The 20503-nt window shown below is 45.5% G+C and overlaps 1 protein-coding gene across 5 annotated transcripts in view; it reads left to right on the forward strand.

Annotated features, from left to right (window-relative positions):
- DOCK11 (dedicator of cytokinesis 11) overlaps positions 1–20503 on the forward strand; it is a 202512-nt gene that overhangs the window by 92943 nt on the left and 89066 nt on the right. For all 5 annotated transcript variants that reach the window (XM_045470976.1, XM_045470977.1, XM_045470973.1 and 2 more), the window contains exons 17-24: positions 1997–2181; positions 2275–2340; positions 4069–4161; positions 6791–6914; positions 10755–10876; positions 11563–11649; positions 13433–13522; positions 19167–19285. In XM_045470976.1, the coding sequence (XP_045326932.1) occupies positions 1997–2181; positions 2275–2340; positions 4069–4161; positions 6791–6914; positions 10755–10876; positions 11563–11649; positions 13433–13522; positions 19167–19285 (886 nt within the window). The remainder of the gene's footprint in view (positions 1–1996; positions 2182–2274; positions 2341–4068; positions 4162–6790; positions 6915–10754; positions 10877–11562; positions 11650–13432; positions 13523–19166; positions 19286–20503) is intronic.

Genomic DNA, 20503 nt, shown 5'->3' on the forward strand with positions numbered 1-20503 from the left:
TGAAGTTGATTTTGTCAGATGCAGTTTCATATATAATATATAATGTTGTGAGTATTCCCTAGTCAGTTTCTGTTCTGTGCCTTGGATAAGTGTCCCCAACGAAGGGATCCAAAAGGAGGAGAGTTTCTTTTCCTCTCTAAAGCCAGCAATTTCAGATCTTGGGAGAAAAATGGACAGAAGACAGAAAAGGCACTTGGTAAGAAATAAAATGGAGTGGCTAATAAGAACTGGGAAAATGTTCAAATCTTAGTACTAATGCCCCGAATGCAAATGAAAATCGCAAGATGCTTTTGCTCCTCTGTCAAATTTACGAGAATATTTAACGTGAGACTATCTAATGCTGGCTAGGTTTTAGCCAGGCACCCTCACCTACCGCGAGGAGGACTACAGTGTGCAGGAGTACAGGAGGCAATCGACATTCACCGATGTCCGTAACTAAGGCATTTTGATTCTGAGCTGCTATCTATCCATTCATTCACTGAATCGGCATTTATTGAATAAACACTTATTGCATAGCTACAAGATGCCTTGCAATTATGGGGATTAAAGTCTAGAAGGAGTGACTGACACTAAGTAAGAAAACAAACGAGCAACTCGAATCTGTGATTGGGGCAGACTGCGTTAGGAAGGGGGGCCAACAGGGGCCTTCCTTCGGCTCTGGAACTGAAAACATAAACCACTGTACTCTTAGGTGTTCTTTTCCATGTTGTTTATATTGGAGGGAAATTGGAAACAACCTAAGAGTCCAGCACTGTCAGTGTGGTTAAGGCAGTTACGGTCCACCTATACCGGGAGACTTTATGTAGCCCAGAGAAATGATGTTTATAAAGAACTCACTGGACAAAACAGTACATCAAATGCTAAAAATATCCCAGGGTAAAGTTCTGTATATACAGTAAGATTTTTTGTATTATTATACAGAACATGCATGGAAAGGAGACTAGAAGAAAATACGCCAAAATACTAACAGTAGTTATCTTGGGATAGTAGAGTGGTCACTTGTTTCTGTGTGCCTTTCTTCTGTATCTCCAGAGAGTCTGTTGTAAGTATCATAGTAATTGGAGGAAACCATACCCTCATCATCTATGACTCTTCCTGGGTCTCCCTGCTCTGTCAATACCTCTGTGCAGCAAGGAGAAACCATCTTAGGGCTCCGTCAGTATATGAATCCCCTCTATTCCGATGGCTACTTCAATTTTTGTTTAAACGTTTATTTTTGAGAGAGAGAGAGAGAGACAGAGAGCGCATGAGCAGGGAAGGGGCAGAGAGAGAGAGGGAGACACAGAATCCGAAGCAGGCTCCAGGCTCCGAGCTGTCAGCACAGAGCCCGACGTGGGGCTCGAACCGCGAGATCATGACCTGAGCCACAGCTGGATGCCTAACGTATTGAGCCACCCAGGTGCCCCGTGATGGCTGCTTCAGTAACCCAGGCTGCCGCCCTTTTCTGAGCCTTTGTGTATTTCACCTTCGGGAGTGTTGAATTGATCACTGGTAGCACATCCCAAGATCTGTTGTTTCCAAAGGCCTCCATTATTTCCTGGGTGAAAATTGCACCTGCACCAAGTTTTTCAGAGTGACTATCCATGAGCTAATTGGAGACCTACATTTGCTGTTAGTTCCCCGATACCAATAAAAATTTGCAGTGAAAGCTAAATTGCAGCCATAGGAGGAGAAATGTAATGGATTTCTCTGCAGAGTTAAATTTGTCAAAATTATGATGTGTTATATTTGGCAAATCATTCCACATTGAGAAGGAACTAGCAATCCGTGTCTGGTTTGGATGGTTCCACTCAAATCAGGCCCAGGCTACGCCCTCTTGTCCTTCTGGGTTCTTACAGTGGTTGTAGGACTTTCGTCAGCCGCTCAGAAATCTGTTAAATCACTCTTTGGGAACACAGTCCACGTATATTTTTATCAATGCAGTAATGTGTTCGTCATCTCAGTTGTTTTCTCTTTGCCTGTTTTCTTTCTTTTTTTTTTTTTTTTTCCGATATAGATTGCATTACTTCCTCATATGTGCCCCTGAAGCCTTTCGAAAAGAATTGTCAAAATATTACCGTGGAGGTTGAAGAGTTTGTTCCAGAGATGACAAAATATTGTTATCCGTTTACTGTTTATAAAAACCATCTGTATGTCTATCCCTTGCAATTAAAATATGATAGCCAGAAGACATTTGCCAAGGTAACGCAGCGTGAACTATACGTTTTGGAGTGTGACATGTTATTTACCGTTCTCCGGTTCCAGGACTCATTTTGAATGATTAATCCTTTCTAGGCGAGGAACATCGCAGTCTGTGTACAATTCCGGGATTCAGATGAAAGCGACGCTCACGCTCTAAAGGTTTGTTCATGATCTTGATAAGCGTGCACTGTTAGGAAAGATAAAGACCATGGTACTCGGTGGCTAAGTTTAATTCGTTTAAGCGCCATAAGGAAAATGTGCTAACGTGACAAAAGTAGTATTGCCTTTTCTGCCCTCACACCTTGACTGCGAGGATTAAATATTAAGAAATAACAAAACGAGGTAGGAGCATATGTAGCTTTGAAAAACGGGGTAAGCTTCATATACCAGATTTTTGCCTTTGCTCCACTTTGATTTTTCATGGCTCTGATGTGCAATCACAAGGTCATTTTCTCCTATGACCTGACAGTTTATAATGGTATCATCAGGGGACTATAAACTCCTTTCTCCTTGAAACCTGAACAGTCTTTGAGCAAACAGAAGCACAGCATGAGTGCTTTGATCTGAGATAGGACTTCTTCTCTGTGACTGGCCAAATGGTGCCTCCGTATTATCTGACAGAGCAATCCTTAAATACCTATCACTTCATAGCGCCTTGACGTTTTCACTCTTTAGCACATTCATCAGAGGCCTGAGAGAGAAGTCTGAGAACATCTAGCCGTCACGAATTGTTTATCTGGCTCCCTGCTTCTCTAGCCTGAGCCTAAATCAGACAGATGGATGGCTAGTCTTCGACTCAACCCTCCTGGGGAAAGAGGCTGGAGGCCCCTAAGTCGTTGAATGTTTAATAACCCCTGCCTTTGAAAAGAGGTGGTTTTTGTTGTTCTTGTTTTTTGTTTTGTGCGTTTTTTTTTGTTTTTTTTGTGGGTTTTTTGTTTTTGTGTCGTTCTTCCCCCGCCCCCGCCCCCCCCCCCCCCCCCCCCCCCCCCCCGCCAGAAACCTAGGTTAAGAATTCGCTGGCTCAAATTAGGTATATTTTCTCTGATTTTCCCTTCACTGCAGATGAGAATAACTATTCCTTTTCTCCCCCATGCAATATCCTTTTGTACACTTCAAGATTCTTACCTTACCTCTCGGCAGTTCCTGCAAATCGCCTTCACAACCGTGTTTAAAGGAGAATTGGCAATGCATTCACACGGAGTCTCTATTTCATTTCATAGCTGGCCTAGAGGCTGGCTCTGAAGTGACAGGGTGAAGCAGTTAGGCCCTATGGAAGTGAAAAACTCACACCAGAAATGAAATTTGATCTTTTCGTGGAACCATAGAAAGCCTCGCATTTATTTTATTGGTATAACAGAAAGCTGGTGACTTTTAAAATGTGGCTCATAAAGTGAGAGAACAGTGAGCTCGTCTGTAGCCTCATGTATCTGCTAGTGTGTGTGTGTGTGTGTGTGTGTGTGTTCTAACCCCTCACCTTGCCCACCACACAAGGAGCGTTCAGCAAATACTGCTAACTGGCTTAGGGGGAGCCTCTTCAGTTAAGATAGCAAGTAGCATCAGAGAACGTAAGCTTTCCAGATCTGGTTTCAGAGTGTTTCCTTTCCACATGATTAGCCATATTTGACTCCTTGCCATCGACGAATTGGGAAGTGCGTTTCTTTGATGGCCGGAAATCCGGAAGCACCCATGCAGCCAAGTTAGGTGATGTCGGGGGGTGATCGCTGGAGTGCGGGTAGATGATTCGGAGTTTACAAGTTCACGGTGAGAACTGAGTGGGCTTGGCCATGGCCTTGTGCTCACAGATGCCTCTGACTGGATGTGGTTCCATTGCATTATGTTTAAAGACCTTCTCACCGAGATTGGTGACTCGGTTTCCTTCTTTTGCAGTGTATTTATGGAAAACCTGCAGGATCTGTTTTTACCACAAATGCTTACGCTGTTGTCTCCCATCACAACCAAAATCCAGAGTTCTATGATGAGGTAAGAATGCATTTTTCTGATGTTTATAAAACGCGGTGGTGGCTCTTCTTTTTTTTTCATTTCCATCATCTTATCTGCCGTTGCAATCCCTTGTCCTATGAAAATAGAAAGTGTCACACCAAGATGAAGGGCCACTGCCTGCTTGGTGCCCTTTGATGACAGTAGAAGATTTGCCCGCAAATTTGAAGGGACTCTGGCGCAAGGTAACGATGCAGGAAGCAAACGCGAGACTAGAGCTAGGATTGTGGCCCTAGCTTTGACAACAACTGGCTCCATGACCTTGAACAAGTCACTTCCCTTTTCTGAGTCTCCATTGCCTCAGCTTTAAAATAAGAAATTCAGGGGCACCTGGGTGGCTCAGTCGGGTAAGTGTATGACTCTTGATCTCGGCTCAGGTCATGGTCTTACGGTTTGTGGGTTCGAGCCCCATCTCGGGCTCTGTGCTGACAGTGCAGAGCCTGCTTGGGATTCTATCTCTCCCTCTCTCTGCCCCTCCTTTCTCTCTCTCAGAAGAAATAAATAAACTTACAAAAATAAAATAAGAAATTCAGAGCAGATTTTGTTCAAGGCCCTTCTAGATTTTTCTTCCTGTGGTTTTGCATGGGGTTGGGGGTGCAGCCTCTCTGTAAGTGAAAGGCTTTGGGAGACACAGCAACACTGGCTATACCGTCTCCCAGGCTCCGTGCCCCGCTCCCCAGTCTACCTCTCCGGCCCTGTCTCTGTCTCTCTTTCCTTCTCCACCTCTACATCTCTGTGTACCTCCCAGAGTCTCTCTTAGTGTCTCTGTCACAGCCTCTTCTAGTCGGCATGTCCCTGGCTTATCCAAATCTGCAGACTGGATTTGACTCCTACGTGTCTCCACGAACCTGGATACAGGCGGCGGCTTTGTGGGTTAGCCCCCCAGGGAGAGGGGAGGCCTGTATTTATGTGCAACAGACCATTAGATACCCAGATGGCGTGGACGCTGTGAATCGGCACGCTCTGGCGACATCTACCTATGACAGAAATCAGTTCTAACGCCAAAACCACGCCTTGCATGAATGATAATTCGGCCAGATGTCCCGCCCCGAGCTGTTTTAATTTGGCCCCCTCTGTAATCAACACCAGTCGCTGCAGAAAACTTAATCAGGTAGAAGTAATCCACGTTATTTTTAGGATGCCAGAAAGAAGCAGGCTTTTCAGTCATCCAGTCTGTCTTGACCAGGACCGGGAGAGGGAGAGGGACATTGCATGTGTTCTGTGCAGGTAAATGCACGTGCGTCAAATCAGTTAACCCGTAATTTGTCGCTGACATACTTCCAGGAGGCTTTGCACATATTTGGTTGGGTCCTGATTGGAAAATCACTTGAGATGGGGGGTTTGTATTAAAGTCTTCATTTGAAAGGGCGCCTGGGTGGCTCAGTCGGTTGACCGTCTGACTCTTGATTTTGGCTCAGGTCACGATCGGACCCTACACTGAGCATGGAACTTGCTTAAGATGCTTTCTCCCTCTCACTCTCTGCCCCTCTCCCTCACTCATGGCGCTCTCTCTCTCTCTCTCTCTCTCTCTAAAAATAAAATAAATCTTAAGAAAAGAGTATTCATTTTTAGGATTAAATTCACATGTCAAGGGTGACAATTGTTCTTTCTTTCTTTTTTTTTTAAATTTATTTATAGGGGCACCTGGGTGGCTCAGTTGGTTAAGCCTCTGATTTCAGCTCAGGTTGTGATCTCATGGTTTGTGAGTTCAAGCCCCGTGTCAGGCTCTGTGCTGGCAGCTGGAGCCTGCTTCACATTCTGTGTCTCCCTCTCTCTCCCCTTCCCTACTCACACTGTGTCTCTCAAAAATGAATAAATGTTAAAAAAAATAAAAGTAAAATTTATTTATTTAGAGAGAGACAGAGACAGTGTGAGTGGGGGATGGGCAGAGAGAGAGAGAGAGAGAGAGAATCCCAAACAGGCTCTGCCCTGTCAGTGCAGAGCCAGATGTGGGGCTCGAACCCACAAAACCATGAGACTGTGACCTGAGCCGAAAGCAAGAGTCAGACGCTCAGCCAACTGAGCCACCCAGGTGCCCCTACAATTGTTATTTCTTTAAGTAAACTTACATTTTGCTTCAAACGATATTTACGTGAACTGTAATTGGTGCATACCATAATACCACAGTGACTTTTTGCAGGTTTATTTGCAAAGCTTAATCCACCCCCCCCCACCCCACCCCCCTCGCATAAAGGAAGGACAACAATTTAGAGAAAAGAAGCCTTTCGAATTCAGTACACATTTTGGATAGATTGTATTCACTGACGCAGATTGAGTTACATAGTATTCCTGGGCTGTGAGGCTGTGGTTTTGATCCAGTGTTTTAGAAAATCCTGCTGCAAAGTTGAGTCCGGGAGAATCCACTGACCTCTCCAGCAAAAGTAATAAATCAGCCCTCACAACCCAGGAGAATACTGTTTTCAAATTGAAACGGACTGGACAAGCCTTGAAAGTATGTCTAAACAGTATCTATTATTTGGTGACTTGGCTTGTCATTTAGAAAAATACGTCATTGGGAAAGTAACAATGCAACTGAACTGAAGGTCTGACAGTCCAGCTTGACAATTAAAAATGAAACAAAATGCTGTGTGCGATTTTGCTGTCATTGCAGATTAAAATCGAGCTTCCCATTCACCTGCATCAAAAACATCATTTGCTCTTCACGTTTTATCATGTAAGTTGTGAAATTAACACAAAGGGAACAACCAAAAAGCAGGACACAGTTGAAACTCCAGGTGCGTGTATTCTTTAAAAGTGTCTTTCTACGGCTGTTTGAGATGAAATTGTCTAGAATGCAACAGGCCTCTTTTCCTCAGGCTGCGAGCCACTTCTTAAAAAGCACATTTCGGAGTTAAAAGGTTCATCGGTATGAGATGAATTGTATGTTCATGCGACCACCATTTCTACCACATGTCGCGTCCCAATGCTTGCCTGTGTGCTTGGAGTCCTGGAAGTCACGTAAAGTGACACACACAACATAAAGTCATGCTTCTCATGCGGGGACACATATTGTGATAGGCAGTATTTGTGCTATTTATTTTATGTAGAATGGCCCAGCAACCAGAACTTTCCAGTTCGGCTCCCTGAGGAAGTGGGAGGTGAGCCCAGAGCTGGGGACATTGTTGAGCTTGAGGGAGATTGGGGACCCCCCCTGGTTCTAGTGAGAACAGAACAGATGCCATGAACTGGAATAAACTCTAGTAGTGAAGCCCCAGTCCTGGTCCCATTCGGCAAGGCTGGAGGTAAAGCAGTAGAAGCTTCTTTAGGAGACCATAGGGGCCCTGTAAACGTGGGGTGTGCCCCCCCCCCCCCCACTGTATAGATGTCAGCATGCTCTGGGATCCAGATCCAGGCTGGCCTGGATCGGCCTTAAACTCATTCATTCATCCATTCATTCGTTCACCAACTACGTCTGCATGTTTATTATGTGCAAGAAAGACATTGTAGTAGGTACCGTGGAGAACCAAACGTAGATCGCGTCTTAAGGGGGCGTATGGTCTAGTCGGGGAAATGAGACCTGTGTGGACAACTACAATACAAGATCAAAAGTCGTTACTGAGAAAGTGGTACGATGTGATCTCAGAGAATATTGAGTTATTACTTCAACTGGTGGAGGGACGAGTGGCTGGGAATCTGGGAAGGCTTCCAGGAGGAGATGGTGTTTGGGTGAGGCCTTAGAGGGGCGGGGTTGAGATTGAGAATGCAGTGATGGTAGGAAGGTAGCGGATTCGAGGATAAAGGAGCAGCCTGTACAGAGAGAGGTGGACTGTTGAGGGGGGCATGGCCAGGAAACCACACATAGTTCAATACCACGAGAGCTCAGGGTGTTGGGAGGGGGAGCCACAGGATGTCAGGTTGATAAGGAGGCGTCAGATCGTGGAAAGCCTTGAATGCCAGGCTGTGGATTTGATTGCATTCTGTCACCAATATATGGAAATACAGAAGGGTTGTAAACACCAGTAAGAGCTGTTCTGCGGGAAGTCCGTAGAAATCGCAGTTTGTTCAGGGCAGGGACCTTGAGGGTTGAGAAGAAATCTGGCGGAACAGTAGGAACCCAAGGCCGTGCATCTCTTGAAAGACAAATGACTGCTTCCTTATTTCCATCCTAGACAGCAGTGGGCAAGGTGCTCAGTGGAGCAGGAGATGGTTATTCTGTGGGCCACTCATCACGTGTTCCTGCCCATCCTTAAGTGGCTCCACGCCTTTGAGCCAGATGGCGTGTGCTTGACATCGTACCTTTCCAGCTTCCAAGTGCTCTATATGCGTTTTCACTGAGAGACACCCTTGGTCGTGCTTTTGATTAATTCACCGTGCGGAAGGTGTTGCCTAAGCAATTCCATAGAGACAGAAAGTAGATTAGCGGTTGCCAGGGACTGGGGAGAAGGGAAAATAGGGAGTAGCTTCTAAGAGGTGTGGAGTTTCTTTTCGGCGTGATGAAAGAGTTCTGGAATGAGTAGCAGTGGATGCCCAGCTTTCTGAAATAGGCTAAAAATCATTGAATTGTGCGCTTTAAACGGATGAATTGATAGGGGAGGCGGGGAGAGGGGAAAATGGGTGATGGGCATCGAGGAAGGCACTTGTTGGGAGGAGCACTGGGTGTTGTATGGAAACGATGAATCACGGGAATTTACTCCCGAAACCAAGAGCATACTATATACACTGTATGTTAGCTAACCTGACAATAAATTATATTTAAAAAAAAAAAAAAAAACGGATGGATTGTATGGTATCTGAATTCTATCTCACTACAAATTTCTGTGGGGAAAAGTTTTGCCCAAGAACAAGAAAGAGATTTTCCTATTTTCTGGACTGGAAGCCTTTTGTCTCCTGTCCAGTTTTCGGTTAATTACTCTGACAGAGTCCTTTTGAATGGTTCTTGCACTCATGTTACTTTCCTGTGTTCTTTATAGGAGAACAGCTCTGGGTAAACCATTTCTGAAGCTGTACTAGTAAAGATCCCTGCGGGCGTGTTTCAGAGTCTGAGAAAGCCATTTAGTCTACTTAGAGAAAGCAACAGATTTGTCTTCTTTTAAGAATTAAAGCATTTGCCAAATTAAACACGTGAATGAAAACATTCTAACCAGATTTGTGTTGACTTCTGTGTTCACAGTATAAACACGCGCGCACGCACGCACACACACACACACACGCTCACGCAAAGAATTTTAAAGAATCAGAAGGCAGCGGCTTTAAAAAGTGCTCTCCAGCCAACACCCTGTCTCGTATGCCAGAACTGGGTCCAGAGCAAGCTTTTTTACCGCTGAGTTATAAACACTTGAAGCCCAGAGTAATCTCTATAATGGAAATACTGACACTGTTCAACCTGAGGAATACAGATGGCTCTGACTCGTTTAGCTAGAACATGATGAGTTCTTTAATAGAAATCCAAGAGGCTTTCTTGAGTAGAACCGTTAAGAAATATAGAGACTGGGAAAAATCTCTCAGTGGATGCAAGTTGTAAACACTTATGCACTGGCTGCATTCTCCTACTGCATTTTCCTCCTCCTGTACTCAGGAAAACCGCCCAACTGAGTACTGCCTTGTATGAATACGGACTGCAACCTTGGCTTGTGACCTTGATTTTTCCGTAGTCCCCTACTGTTGGATTGCTGTCAGAAACTTTGGAACTTACTGCCGGTGGTCTGAGATTGTCCCAGACACAAGACTCTGTACTTCTACTAAGAATGGATGAGAGAGATCTGAGTCCTTTTTTAAAAAAAATAAGTCTAGGGGTGCCTGGGTGGCTCAGTCGGTGAAGCGTCTGACTTCAGCTCAGGTCATGATCTCGCGGTCTGTGGGTTTCAGCCCCGTGTCGGGCTCTGTGCTGACAGCTCAGAGCCTGGAGCTTGCTTTGGATTTCAGGTCTCCCTCTCTCTCTGCCCCTCCCCCACTCATGCTCTGTCTCTCTCTGTCTCAAAAATAAATAATCATTTAAAAAATTAAAAAATAAGTCTACCACAGATTATCCCCCAAAGGGTAAACATAATGGTCCTGATGCACTTTTAAAAACTTAAAGTATTTGTTGGGGCGCCTGGGTGGCGCAGTCGGTTAAGCGTCCGACTTCAGCCAGGTCACGATCTCGCGGTCCGTGAGTTCGAGCCCCGCGTCGGGCTCTGGGCTGATGGCTCGGAGCCTGGAGCCTGTTTCCGATTCTGTGTCTCCCTCTCTCTCTGCCCCTCCCCCGTTCATGCTCTGTCTCTCTCTGTCCCAAAAAAATAAATAAACGTTAAAAAAAAAAAAAAATTAAAAAAAAAAAACTTAAAGTATTTGCGTATATTATTACCTCTCTTTGCTCTCTCCTAACTATGAGATGGAAAGATTGTGTGTTGTTCCCAATTTATAGTCCAGGAAATTGAGTAAATAAGTCATTAGTGGCCAAGCTGGGATTAGGAAGCCATCCAAATGCATTGTTCCTTCCCGGGTATTCGGACGCCCAACACCTGGACTCCCACATATGGACCCCACCCCCACCGCAGGAAACATCGCCACCCTGCCCTGCTCCCCAGCAGTCAGAGATTTGTGGAGCTAATTGCATTTGCGATTTCGTTTCTCACGGTTGATTATTGTGTTGGCAGTTGGCTTTGCCTGGGTACCTTTGCTGAAGGATGGTAGAATCATTACATTTGAGCAGCAGCTGCCGGTTTCAGCCAATCTTCCTCCAGGCTACTTGAATGTGAATGATGCAGAACCAAGAAGGGTAGGAGAATAACTGTCTTTGTTGAAGTAATCACAATGTCGCGTTTAAAAAGTAGAATGCTGGGGACGCCTGGGTAGCCCAGTCGGTGAGCGTCTGACCCTTGATTTTGGCTTCGGTCATGATCCTAGGGACGTGGGAACGAGCCTCGAGTTGGGCTCTGCACTGAGCATGGAAGTTCCTTAAGATCTTCTCTCTCTCTTTCACTTTCTTTCGCTCTCTCCTCTTTCTTTCTTTCTCTCCTTCCTTCCTCCCCCCTTCCTCTGCCCCTCCCTGCACTCACTCACTCGCTCACGCTCTCTCTCTCTCTCTCTCTCTCTCTCTCTTTCTCAAAAACATAAAAAGTAGAATGCTGTATTCTAGAGGATAGCTTCACAAACTGTGGTCTGAGGACTGGTCCACAAGAAAGATAAGTCAGGAAAATCAGTGTAAAACTTTGATAGCAATTTGACCCAGATTACCTGGTGTCTGTTGATTCTAAAAAGTTTCAAAAGCTGGGGCTTGGAGTTTGTGCATCATCTTAAAATACTCCTTTAGTTACTAGTTCATTTTTATTGTAATTTATAAAAGTGTCAGCCTGCCAAAGATTGGAAATTCAAAATGGTTTAGGATCCATTTACTCTAAAGGCAGACTGTTTTCTCCAGGAATTCCCTATGTGTGAAACTAACACATTTGTTTCTGTTCACAGCAATCGAATGTGGATATTAAGTGGGTAGATGGCGCTAAGCCTTTGTTGAAGATTAAAAGCCACTTAGAGTCTACCATTTATACTCAAGTAAGTTGCATCATGTGAATTTCGTCAATTTTGCTATTTGAATATTTTTTTAAAGTTCTTTGTTCGGTTGTTATTGTTGTTTTTTTTTCCCTAGTGATCTCTACACCCAGTGTGGGGCTTGAACTCAGGACCCCACAGTCAAGAGTCACATGTTCTTCTGACTGAGCCAACCAGGGGCTCCTGAATCCATTTCTTGTTTAAAATAGACTATGTTCGATTCCTGCAGCCTCAGAGAAGTTGTGGCCTCAGAGACTTTCTCATTAGCAATAACATCATTCTTAATTGTAATAGCTCAAGTTGTATAATCCCCGTCAAATCTCCAAATCCGTTTATTCCCATTAATGGATTCATGCCTTACAAAACTCCGAAAGGAAGGTTGGAGGCTATCATCACCTTTTTTAAAAAATAAATTTTAGTTTTGGGAACAGTTTGGGATTTGCAGAAAAATAGGGTCGTACACACAATTCCCATATACCCTGTGCCGAGTTTCCCCTGTTACTAACCTCTTACGTTAATTAGTATGGCACAAGGGCACTAGGGTGGCTCAGTGGGTTGAGCGTCCAACCAGGTCACGATCTCCTGGTTTAGGAGTTCGAGCCCCACATCAGGCTCGCTGCCGTCGGCCTGTCAGCTCTTTAAAGAGCTTGCTTTGGGTCCTCTGTCCTCCTCTCCCTCACCCTCCCTTGCTGTGCTCTCCCCAAAATAAATAAATATTTTAAAAAAATTAGTATGGCATGTATGTTCGAATTAATGAACCAGTAGTGATCCGTAACCATTGACTAAAGTTTGTATTTATTCAGATTTCCTTCTTTTTTACCTATGGATTCTATCCAGCGTAACGTATTACATTTCGTTGTCACGTCGCCTTAGGCTTCTCTTGGCTGGGACAAGTTCTCAGACACTCATTGTTTATGATGGCCTTGTCAGTTTTCATGAGTAGTGAAGTTTTGTAGGATGCCCCTCTGTTGGAATTTGTTTGATGTGTTTCTCATAGATAGACCGGAATTGAACATAGCAATTTGAAGTCAGTGGATCATGGATGGCTAGTAGTTTACCCTTGTTCTTGGCATCCATGAAATTACAATCAAAGTATCTGTTGGAGGTTCTCAAGCACAGTTTGGAAATTCACCGATGAGGAAGATGAAGTCCACGTTCCTTGGTATGGCCTATGAGGTCCTTCTCGGTATACAGTATCTAGATTCCACGTAGGATGGCTGGATACTTGCCGACCAAATGCCACGATCGCTTGGGCATTGAATGCCTGAGACTATTATTATCTGGTAACTCCCTGCTGATACCTTTTCTTCACCTATCAGTCCAGACCTCTATTCCTACTCATTTCATTAAAATCTAGAAGCAGCCCAGGGCCCCTGGCTGGCTCATCAGTCAAGGATCCGACTCTTGATCTCAGCTCACATCTGGATCTCAGGGTCGTGAGCTCAAGCTCCGCATAGGGCTCCACACTGGGCATGAAACCTACTTAAGATGTAGAGGCTGCCCGACCCAACAGACCACACCCGTCAAAAAAGGAATTAAATGAACATTTGGCTAGCTGCGCAAAGATTGTGGCCTGCCCGGTATGCGTGGGTACACGCTCACTCCGCCCGAGGGGACCATGGGACACGGGCACACGTGTCGGTGACTGCAGCTGCCGAATCTGGGAGTCAGAAGACCCAGATCGATCAGCTTGTGAGACGCGGATGCGGGGGGGACGGAGCGTTAGAGCGCCTGTGTTTGAGGGTGATGAATCCGATTTCTATGGCTGTGTCCATGTGTTTTGCAGGATCTACACGTCCACAAATTCTTCCATCATTGCCAGCTGATTCAGTCGGGCTCCGCAGAAGTTCCGGGGGAGCTCATTAAATATTTAAAGGTAAATGAACAGCAGCTTTCGGCGGAAGGTTTGTTTCTCATGTCTTTCTCGTTGCCACGTTTTGATGGGGGGGGGGGGGAGGGAAATGAAACGAACACCTTAAAATAGTTGGGGCTGTGTATCCTCAAGGGAATACTTTCTGTAATGTGCTTTTCTATCAGTTGCCTATTTAGGAACAGACAGCAGAGTTGCTACATTAGGAAGAAACTGTTACAGCCAGACTCTGTCGACGTATTTTTTGAAAATCTCATGAAAATGTTTACTTCAGTTCCATAAATCGGTTTTCTTGGCTCTTTTCTCTTCCTGCTGACCGCCCGGTGAAGGTGGCTCCTGCCGTGGGGAAAAGGGTCAGGACGCATGGGAGCGCGTCCCTTTTGCTGGGAGTAAAATGGACGATTCCTGTGTCTGTGGGTGAAAGATGGTATCAGCAGGGTCCACTGAAGACCGAAAAGCCCAGTTTCCGCGTGTCGCGTGGGAGAGAGTCTTAAGAAACACCATATTTTATTTAAATGTCTTGAGAACCCAAGGCTCTGTTTATTCCCTAACATGGTGGGACTGAACTGTACATCGTGGGACCTAGCTGGCAGGGACTGTTTCTGGTTACTCCTTTCGTAGGTCAGCCATGGAAAGTCTGGGGCATTTTTATTTTATTGATTTGTTTTTAATTTTTTTTAATATTTATGTATTTATTTGGGGAGAGGGAGCGCACGAGCGAGCAGGCGAAGGGACAGAGAGAGAAGGAGACAGAATCCCAAGCAGGCTCCGCACCGTCAGCACAGAGCCCGATGCGTGGCTCAAACCCACGAACCGGGAGATCATGACCTGAGCCAAAATGAAGAGTCGGACACTCAACCGACTGACTCACCCTGGCACCCCAGGAATTTTTATTTTAAATGAAATCTCTACAGGATTTCCCTTTGGATGTATGTTATTACTTAATGATGTTCTCAGGAGACCAAAACATTTGTCTCTTTTTTTAAAAAATTTTTTAATGTTTACTTATTTGACACAGAGAGAGAGAGAGAGAGAGAGAGAGAGAGAGACAGAGCGTGAGCAGGGGAAGGACAGAGAGAGAGGGGGACACAGAATCCAAAGCATGCTCCGGGCTTGAGCTGTCAGCACAGTGTCTGATGCGGGGCTCGAACTCTACAAACTGTGAGATCACAACCTGAGCCGAAGTCAGACGCTTAAGTGACTGCGCCACTCGGGCGCCCCCAAAAATGTTTGTTTCTTTCAGAGAGGTAGTATGACATGAGACCACAGGTATGGGTTCTGGAATCGTTTCACCGAGCTTGTGTCCCAGATCTGTCCCCTATTAGCTCTGTGATTGACCTTGGCCAAGTTACTGAACTACTCCAAGCCTTGGTTTCTTCATCTGTCACACAGGGATAACCTGTGATGCCAACTCGTAGGGTGGTTGTGGGGCTTAAGTGAGATAGGACATCCACCATATCGTAATCACTCGGGGTACACTTATTTCTTGAGTGCCTTCTATGGGTCAGAGACATCATTCTGAGTGTTTGGAATATAAGGAAAGAAAGCAAACAATAATCCCTGTTGTCAAGAGCTTACTTTCTTGTGGAGGCAGATGGAAAATAAACAAGTAAATGAGTGTGTTATATATATGTACATAAATCTAAATATATATAAATATGAGCAGCTTGCTTGGTGTGTCCAGCGGGACTTCCAGAGTGTGAGGACATCGTATTGGAGGAACTAGGCAGGTAAGGCCTCCTAAGCCGTGATGAGGAGTTTGAATTATCCCTTAAGTAGAGATGGGAGCGTTGCAGGGCTTTGAACAGAGGAGTGACATGGCATGATTTGGGTTTGTTTGGTTTTTTTTTAATGTGTATTTTTGAGGGAGAGACAGAGTGCGAATAGGGAGCGGCAGAGAGACACGGAGACACAGAATGGGAAGCAGGCTCCAGGCTCTGAGCTGTCAGCACAGAACCCGACGCGGGGCTCGAACCCACAGACCGCGAGATCACGATCTGAGCCAAAGTCGGAGGCTTAACTGACTGAGCCAGCCAGGTGCTCCTGTGATTTGGGTTTTTAAAGTATCATTCTGCCTACCATATTGGGAAGATACTGTTGGAAGGGTAGAAGCAGGGAGATGGTTGATAAACGGTGGCTATTATTCTTTAAAAAAAAAATGTTTTTGTTTAATTTTAGAGACAGAGAGAGAGTGAGAGTGCCTGAATGGGGAAGAGAGGCAGAGGGAGACCTCAGGACAGAGCCCAACATGGGGCTTGATCCCAGGACCGGGCCAAAAATCGAGAGTCGGACGCTCAACCCACTGAGCCACCCAGGTGCCCCTGTGGTGGCTATTATTCTTAATTATCATAAGCAGTATAACTGTCATCCAGCTTTCAAATCCTTTCCTCGGGTAACGTCTAGAAAGCCAGCTCTGTGTACGAATGCTTCGTCTGTTAAGATCTTTGGCTTTTCTTCCAGGGGGGAAGCTCCATAAAAGTTTTAGCAGAATGGAATGGAGCAGAGCATCATTTTCATATACTGGTATTCTTAAAATGGAGTAAAAGAAACGCACTCCTACTTGTGTCTTTAAGGGTGTGGAATTTCTGATATTTATGTGACCTTTGCTCGCCCTCTAGTGGCAGTGAGTGAAATGCCACACAATTGCAGAAAGAGTGGAACTCCTGTATGGACCGTTTGCACTGAAAGGGAGTCTTGAGATTTTTTTGATGAGGAAACTGAAGCCCAAGTAGAGGGGATTTTTCTGTGGTCACTCAGCTAGTCAGTAGCAGAGGTGAGCTCAGCCTGCGACACGTGTGTCTTAACTCCTGGTCTCGTGTTCTTTCCATCAAGCCTTGCTGTCTGTTGTCCCTGTAAATGGCCTTGTTTTACCAATTCGCTTAACATCTACTTATGTATGGAATATTTCCCCCGATGCTGCGAGCCTTGCAGAGAAGAATAACTGAGGGTCATCGCCCATCTTAAGACCATTTGGAGAGAAAGGACATACATAAATGAGATGACAATATAAGTCATCAGTACAAATGAGAGTCGAAAGCAAGGTATGATAGATATCAAGTGCATGGTACAGGGAACTTAGGAACCACTGAGACTACAGGCCTCCCATCTTAATTGGTTCCTTATCTTATTTAAACATTTTTTTTAATCTTTTTTTGAGAGAGAGAGAGAGAGAGACAGTGCGAGCAGGGGAGGGGCAGAGAGAGAGGGAGACACAGACTCCCTCTCCAGGTTCCAGGCTCCGAGCTGTCAGCACAGAGCCCGACATGGGGCTCGAACTCACGAACTGCAAGGTCATGACCTGAGCCGAAGTTGGACACTTAACCGACTGAGCCACCCGGGCGCCCCTGCTGGTTCCTTGTTTTATTCACTGATCTCGTCATTCACCAAATCCTTACTGAGCACTTCGTATGGGCCAGATATTGATGAGGGCACTAGGAATATAATGGGGAACTGTTCAGGCTACATACCTGCTCTAGTTGGGGTAGAGAGAGTATAAATGAGTAACTTCAGGTCAAGATAAATGCTGTGAAGCAAAGAGAACAGGTCAACGGGGTCCGACGTGACAGGAGCGCGTTCTAGACGGAGTTGTCACGGAGGGCTGTCTCAGGAGCTGATGCCTCAAGCTGAAAAGAAATAGGTGAGAGGAAGACAAGCATAGGTGATAAAGCCATGGCAAAGGAGAACAGAGTATTGCAGCAGATGTAAACCTCTCGCGATGGCATGTTGGAAAGACAGAAGGAAAGAAAAGATGGTGTAGCTGGAACGCAGGGAGCAGCTGGAGGGGGCAGGTGGCATGAGAGGAGCTTGTTGGGGTACATCTAGGAATGGGGAGCCCTTGACAGCCTTTTGTTCGTGGTGGTTCTGTTTGTAACAAGGGGGGGAAAAGAGCACTCTAGCGCTGTTGCATCGAGAATAAATGACCGAGGAGCGATACTGGATTAGTTTTGCATTGACTGCCCATCTCTCTTTTCTACCTGATGTGATCGCACTTGCCCTTTAACTCTCCTCCTCTCTGAAGCCTTATTGAAGACTCCGTTGTTTCTTCCTTTGTGCGTTTTGTATAGACCGCTATTTGTACACGTTGCCATTCGTATTGCAGATTTAGTCCCGGGTCTTTACCCCCCCTCCGGCCCCCCTCCCCATAGACCGTGAACTGCTTGATGGTGGGAACCAGGGCTTTTTTTGGTGTGCTTGGCATTTGGAAGTTCATTCACAATGCCTTTGTTGAATGAGTGGGATGAGCGGCTTCACCGAAGTAGGGGGTTTGAACTTGACTTGGAAAGGTGGCTGGGATGTGGCCACAAACTGAACAGAAGCACCAAGGCAGGAATGCATATGATCTACTCGCAGAGCAACCAAGGTACCAGTTTGGCCTTGTGAAGAATGTGGAAAGTGTTAAGGCTAAAAACACAGGTTAGGTCTCAAGTGATCTTGAACCCCAGGCCAGGGTTTCTCAACCTTGGCAATATTGACACTTTGGACACGTTCATTGTCGTACGTGGCTGTCCGGTGCACTGTCGGATGTTTAGCAGCATCGGTGGCCCGTGCCTGCTAGGTGTCAGCAACCCCCAGTTGTGACAACCCCAAATGTCTCCAGACACGGCGGGACGTCCCGTTGGGGGGCAGAGTGGCCCCTGGCTGCCAAGCACTGCCCTAGGTCATGGGGAGGCATCCCAGACAGGAGGTGATCTGCTGTAACCCAGTCGGAGGGAGATGAATTTGGAAATGAGAGGTGGGTGTGTGGGGAGTAAAGAGAACCTGTAGAGGCCTCCTAGGAAACGATTAGACTATTTTGATTATAGGTTCAGAGGGGGTGATGGCAAGTAAGGCTGGAAAAGAGGGGGCAAAAGGAAGGAAAACCTGGAAGGCTAGGCTATGTACGGGGGGCCTGGGAAAGAGAAAGAGTGAGTTCCTTAGGTACAGAGACTTGTCCCCTCCATCTCTGTATTTCCCACAGCACGAAACCTTGAAGGAAGGTCGAAACAGTGAGACTTGTTTTCGCCTTCTGGTTGGCTGGTTGGTTAAACGATTGAGTGAATGCCTGAGTGAATGAAGGAACGCGGAGAGAAGGGAAGGAAGAAGAAAGAAATTTTACAGATTCCGCTGCTTGCGTCGTTTCTACGTATATGTGGGCGCATGGCTTCCTTTTGCCGTTAACGCACCTACCGCCAGAGACAGGGTGTTAGAACTTGGAAGAAATGTACTAGGAGGATGTCTGAATGTCGTGCGGCCTCAGTTTCGTGGGTGGGGCCAGTGGAAAGCCGATTATATAGAGAAGTGCACTTGATTGAATCTCCCTTCTCAGCAAATTGACTGGTGGTCCCCATTCTGTCAAACACACTGCCTGCTGGGACGTGTCGGTTTACCGAGACTCAGGCGTCTTTGTTCCAAAACCCGCTTATCCCAGTCATACTTTTTTATCTTCAGTGAACAAAATATCTAATGCGAAATAAACTAACAAAATCTGAGTGCCCAAATAGAGATGTGGCTAAAGGAGCTAAACCAAAGCGCCCTGTCTTACAAAGCTCATGTTTACGTGAGCCTCTATTCTAGTGAGTACATCTCTCGTGACTTGATTTTTTGTTGTTTCGCATTGACAAGTTACGTCCTATTTCTGTTTGTTTTCGTAACTAACAATGGCTTATTTTAGTGTTTGCATGCCATGGAGATCCAAGTGATGATACAGTTTCTGCCTGTAATTCTTATGCAACTCTTCCGAGTTCTCACAAACATGACCCACGAAGATGATGTTCCTGTCAACTGTACCATGTGAGTTTCGGCCCTATAATACGGAGAAGCAACTCTTGTTTCTTTTTGGTGTTTCTGCATTTTAAATACAAATTTATCTTCCAAACGAGAACGCAAAAGTCAGAAATCTAATATCTGTTCTCTCTTGTTTCATGCTTCTCAGACTGGGGGACCTTGTATCCCCAGGGATAGATGGTACCAGAAATCAAAGGACAAACTGAATGTGTTTTCCTCGACCAGGGGTTCTCAAACTTTACTGCATGTTAGAATCACCCAGGGAGCTTTTAAAGATGTGTGTGCCGAGACCACATTCGTACCAGTGAAACCAGAATGTCTAGGGATGGAACTCAGCGTCAGCAATTTTTTTTTTAAGTTGTCTAGGTGATTCCATAATGCAACAGAGTTTGAGAACCATTGCCCTAGACCAGCATTGTCCGATAGAACTTTCTCCAGTCATGGAGTTGTTCTACACGTGTGCTGTCCAACATGGTAGCCATTAGCCATTTAGCTACTGAGCACTTGAAATGTGGCTAGTGTAACTGAGGAACTGAGTTTTCTTTAATTTACATTTAGTTAACATGCAGTATAATATTGGTCTCAGGAGTACAATTCAGTGATTCATCACTTACATCTAATACCCAGTGCTCATTCCAACAAGTGTCCTCCTTAATGCCCGTCACCCATCTAGCCCATCGCCCACCGACCTCCCTCCCTCAACCCTCAGTTTGTTCTCTATATTTAAGAGTCTCTTATAGTTTATTTCCCTCTCTCCTCTTCCCTCGCCCCTTTCCCCATGTTCATCTGTTTGAGGAACTGAATTTGTAACTGTAGGTCATTTTAATTAAATAGCCACAAGTGGCTAGTGGCTCTCATGTTGGACAGAGTCGCCCTGAACCATGAATTTTTACTGAAAAGGATAAAGGATTATTATTTTTTTATAGAAACAAACAAGGATCTATGGTCGAGTTGAATGGAAAATGCACTGAATTTTGAAACGAAAATAGGATACTCCAAAGAATTGAGAGCTCAGTGCTGGATGTTTCTGGCTTTGCTGCTTCTGCCGTTGCCACGACCTGTCCCAGCGGGTCTTAAGCTACGGCCCTGCACACCATTTGCTTTGCTCTGCTGTTGGGGCTAGTTTGCGTGAAAACTTAAGAAGCATTATTCTAGTCCAGTGGTTGTCCAATATGGCTCCCGCACCAGCACCATCAGTATCACCTGGGAGCTTAGGGGAAAACA

Source organism: Leopardus geoffroyi, chromosome X, assembly GCF_018350155.1.
Source record: "Leopardus geoffroyi isolate Oge1 chromosome X, O.geoffroyi_Oge1_pat1.0, whole genome shotgun sequence".
NCBI lineage: Eukaryota > Metazoa > Chordata > Mammalia > Carnivora > Felidae > Leopardus > Leopardus geoffroyi.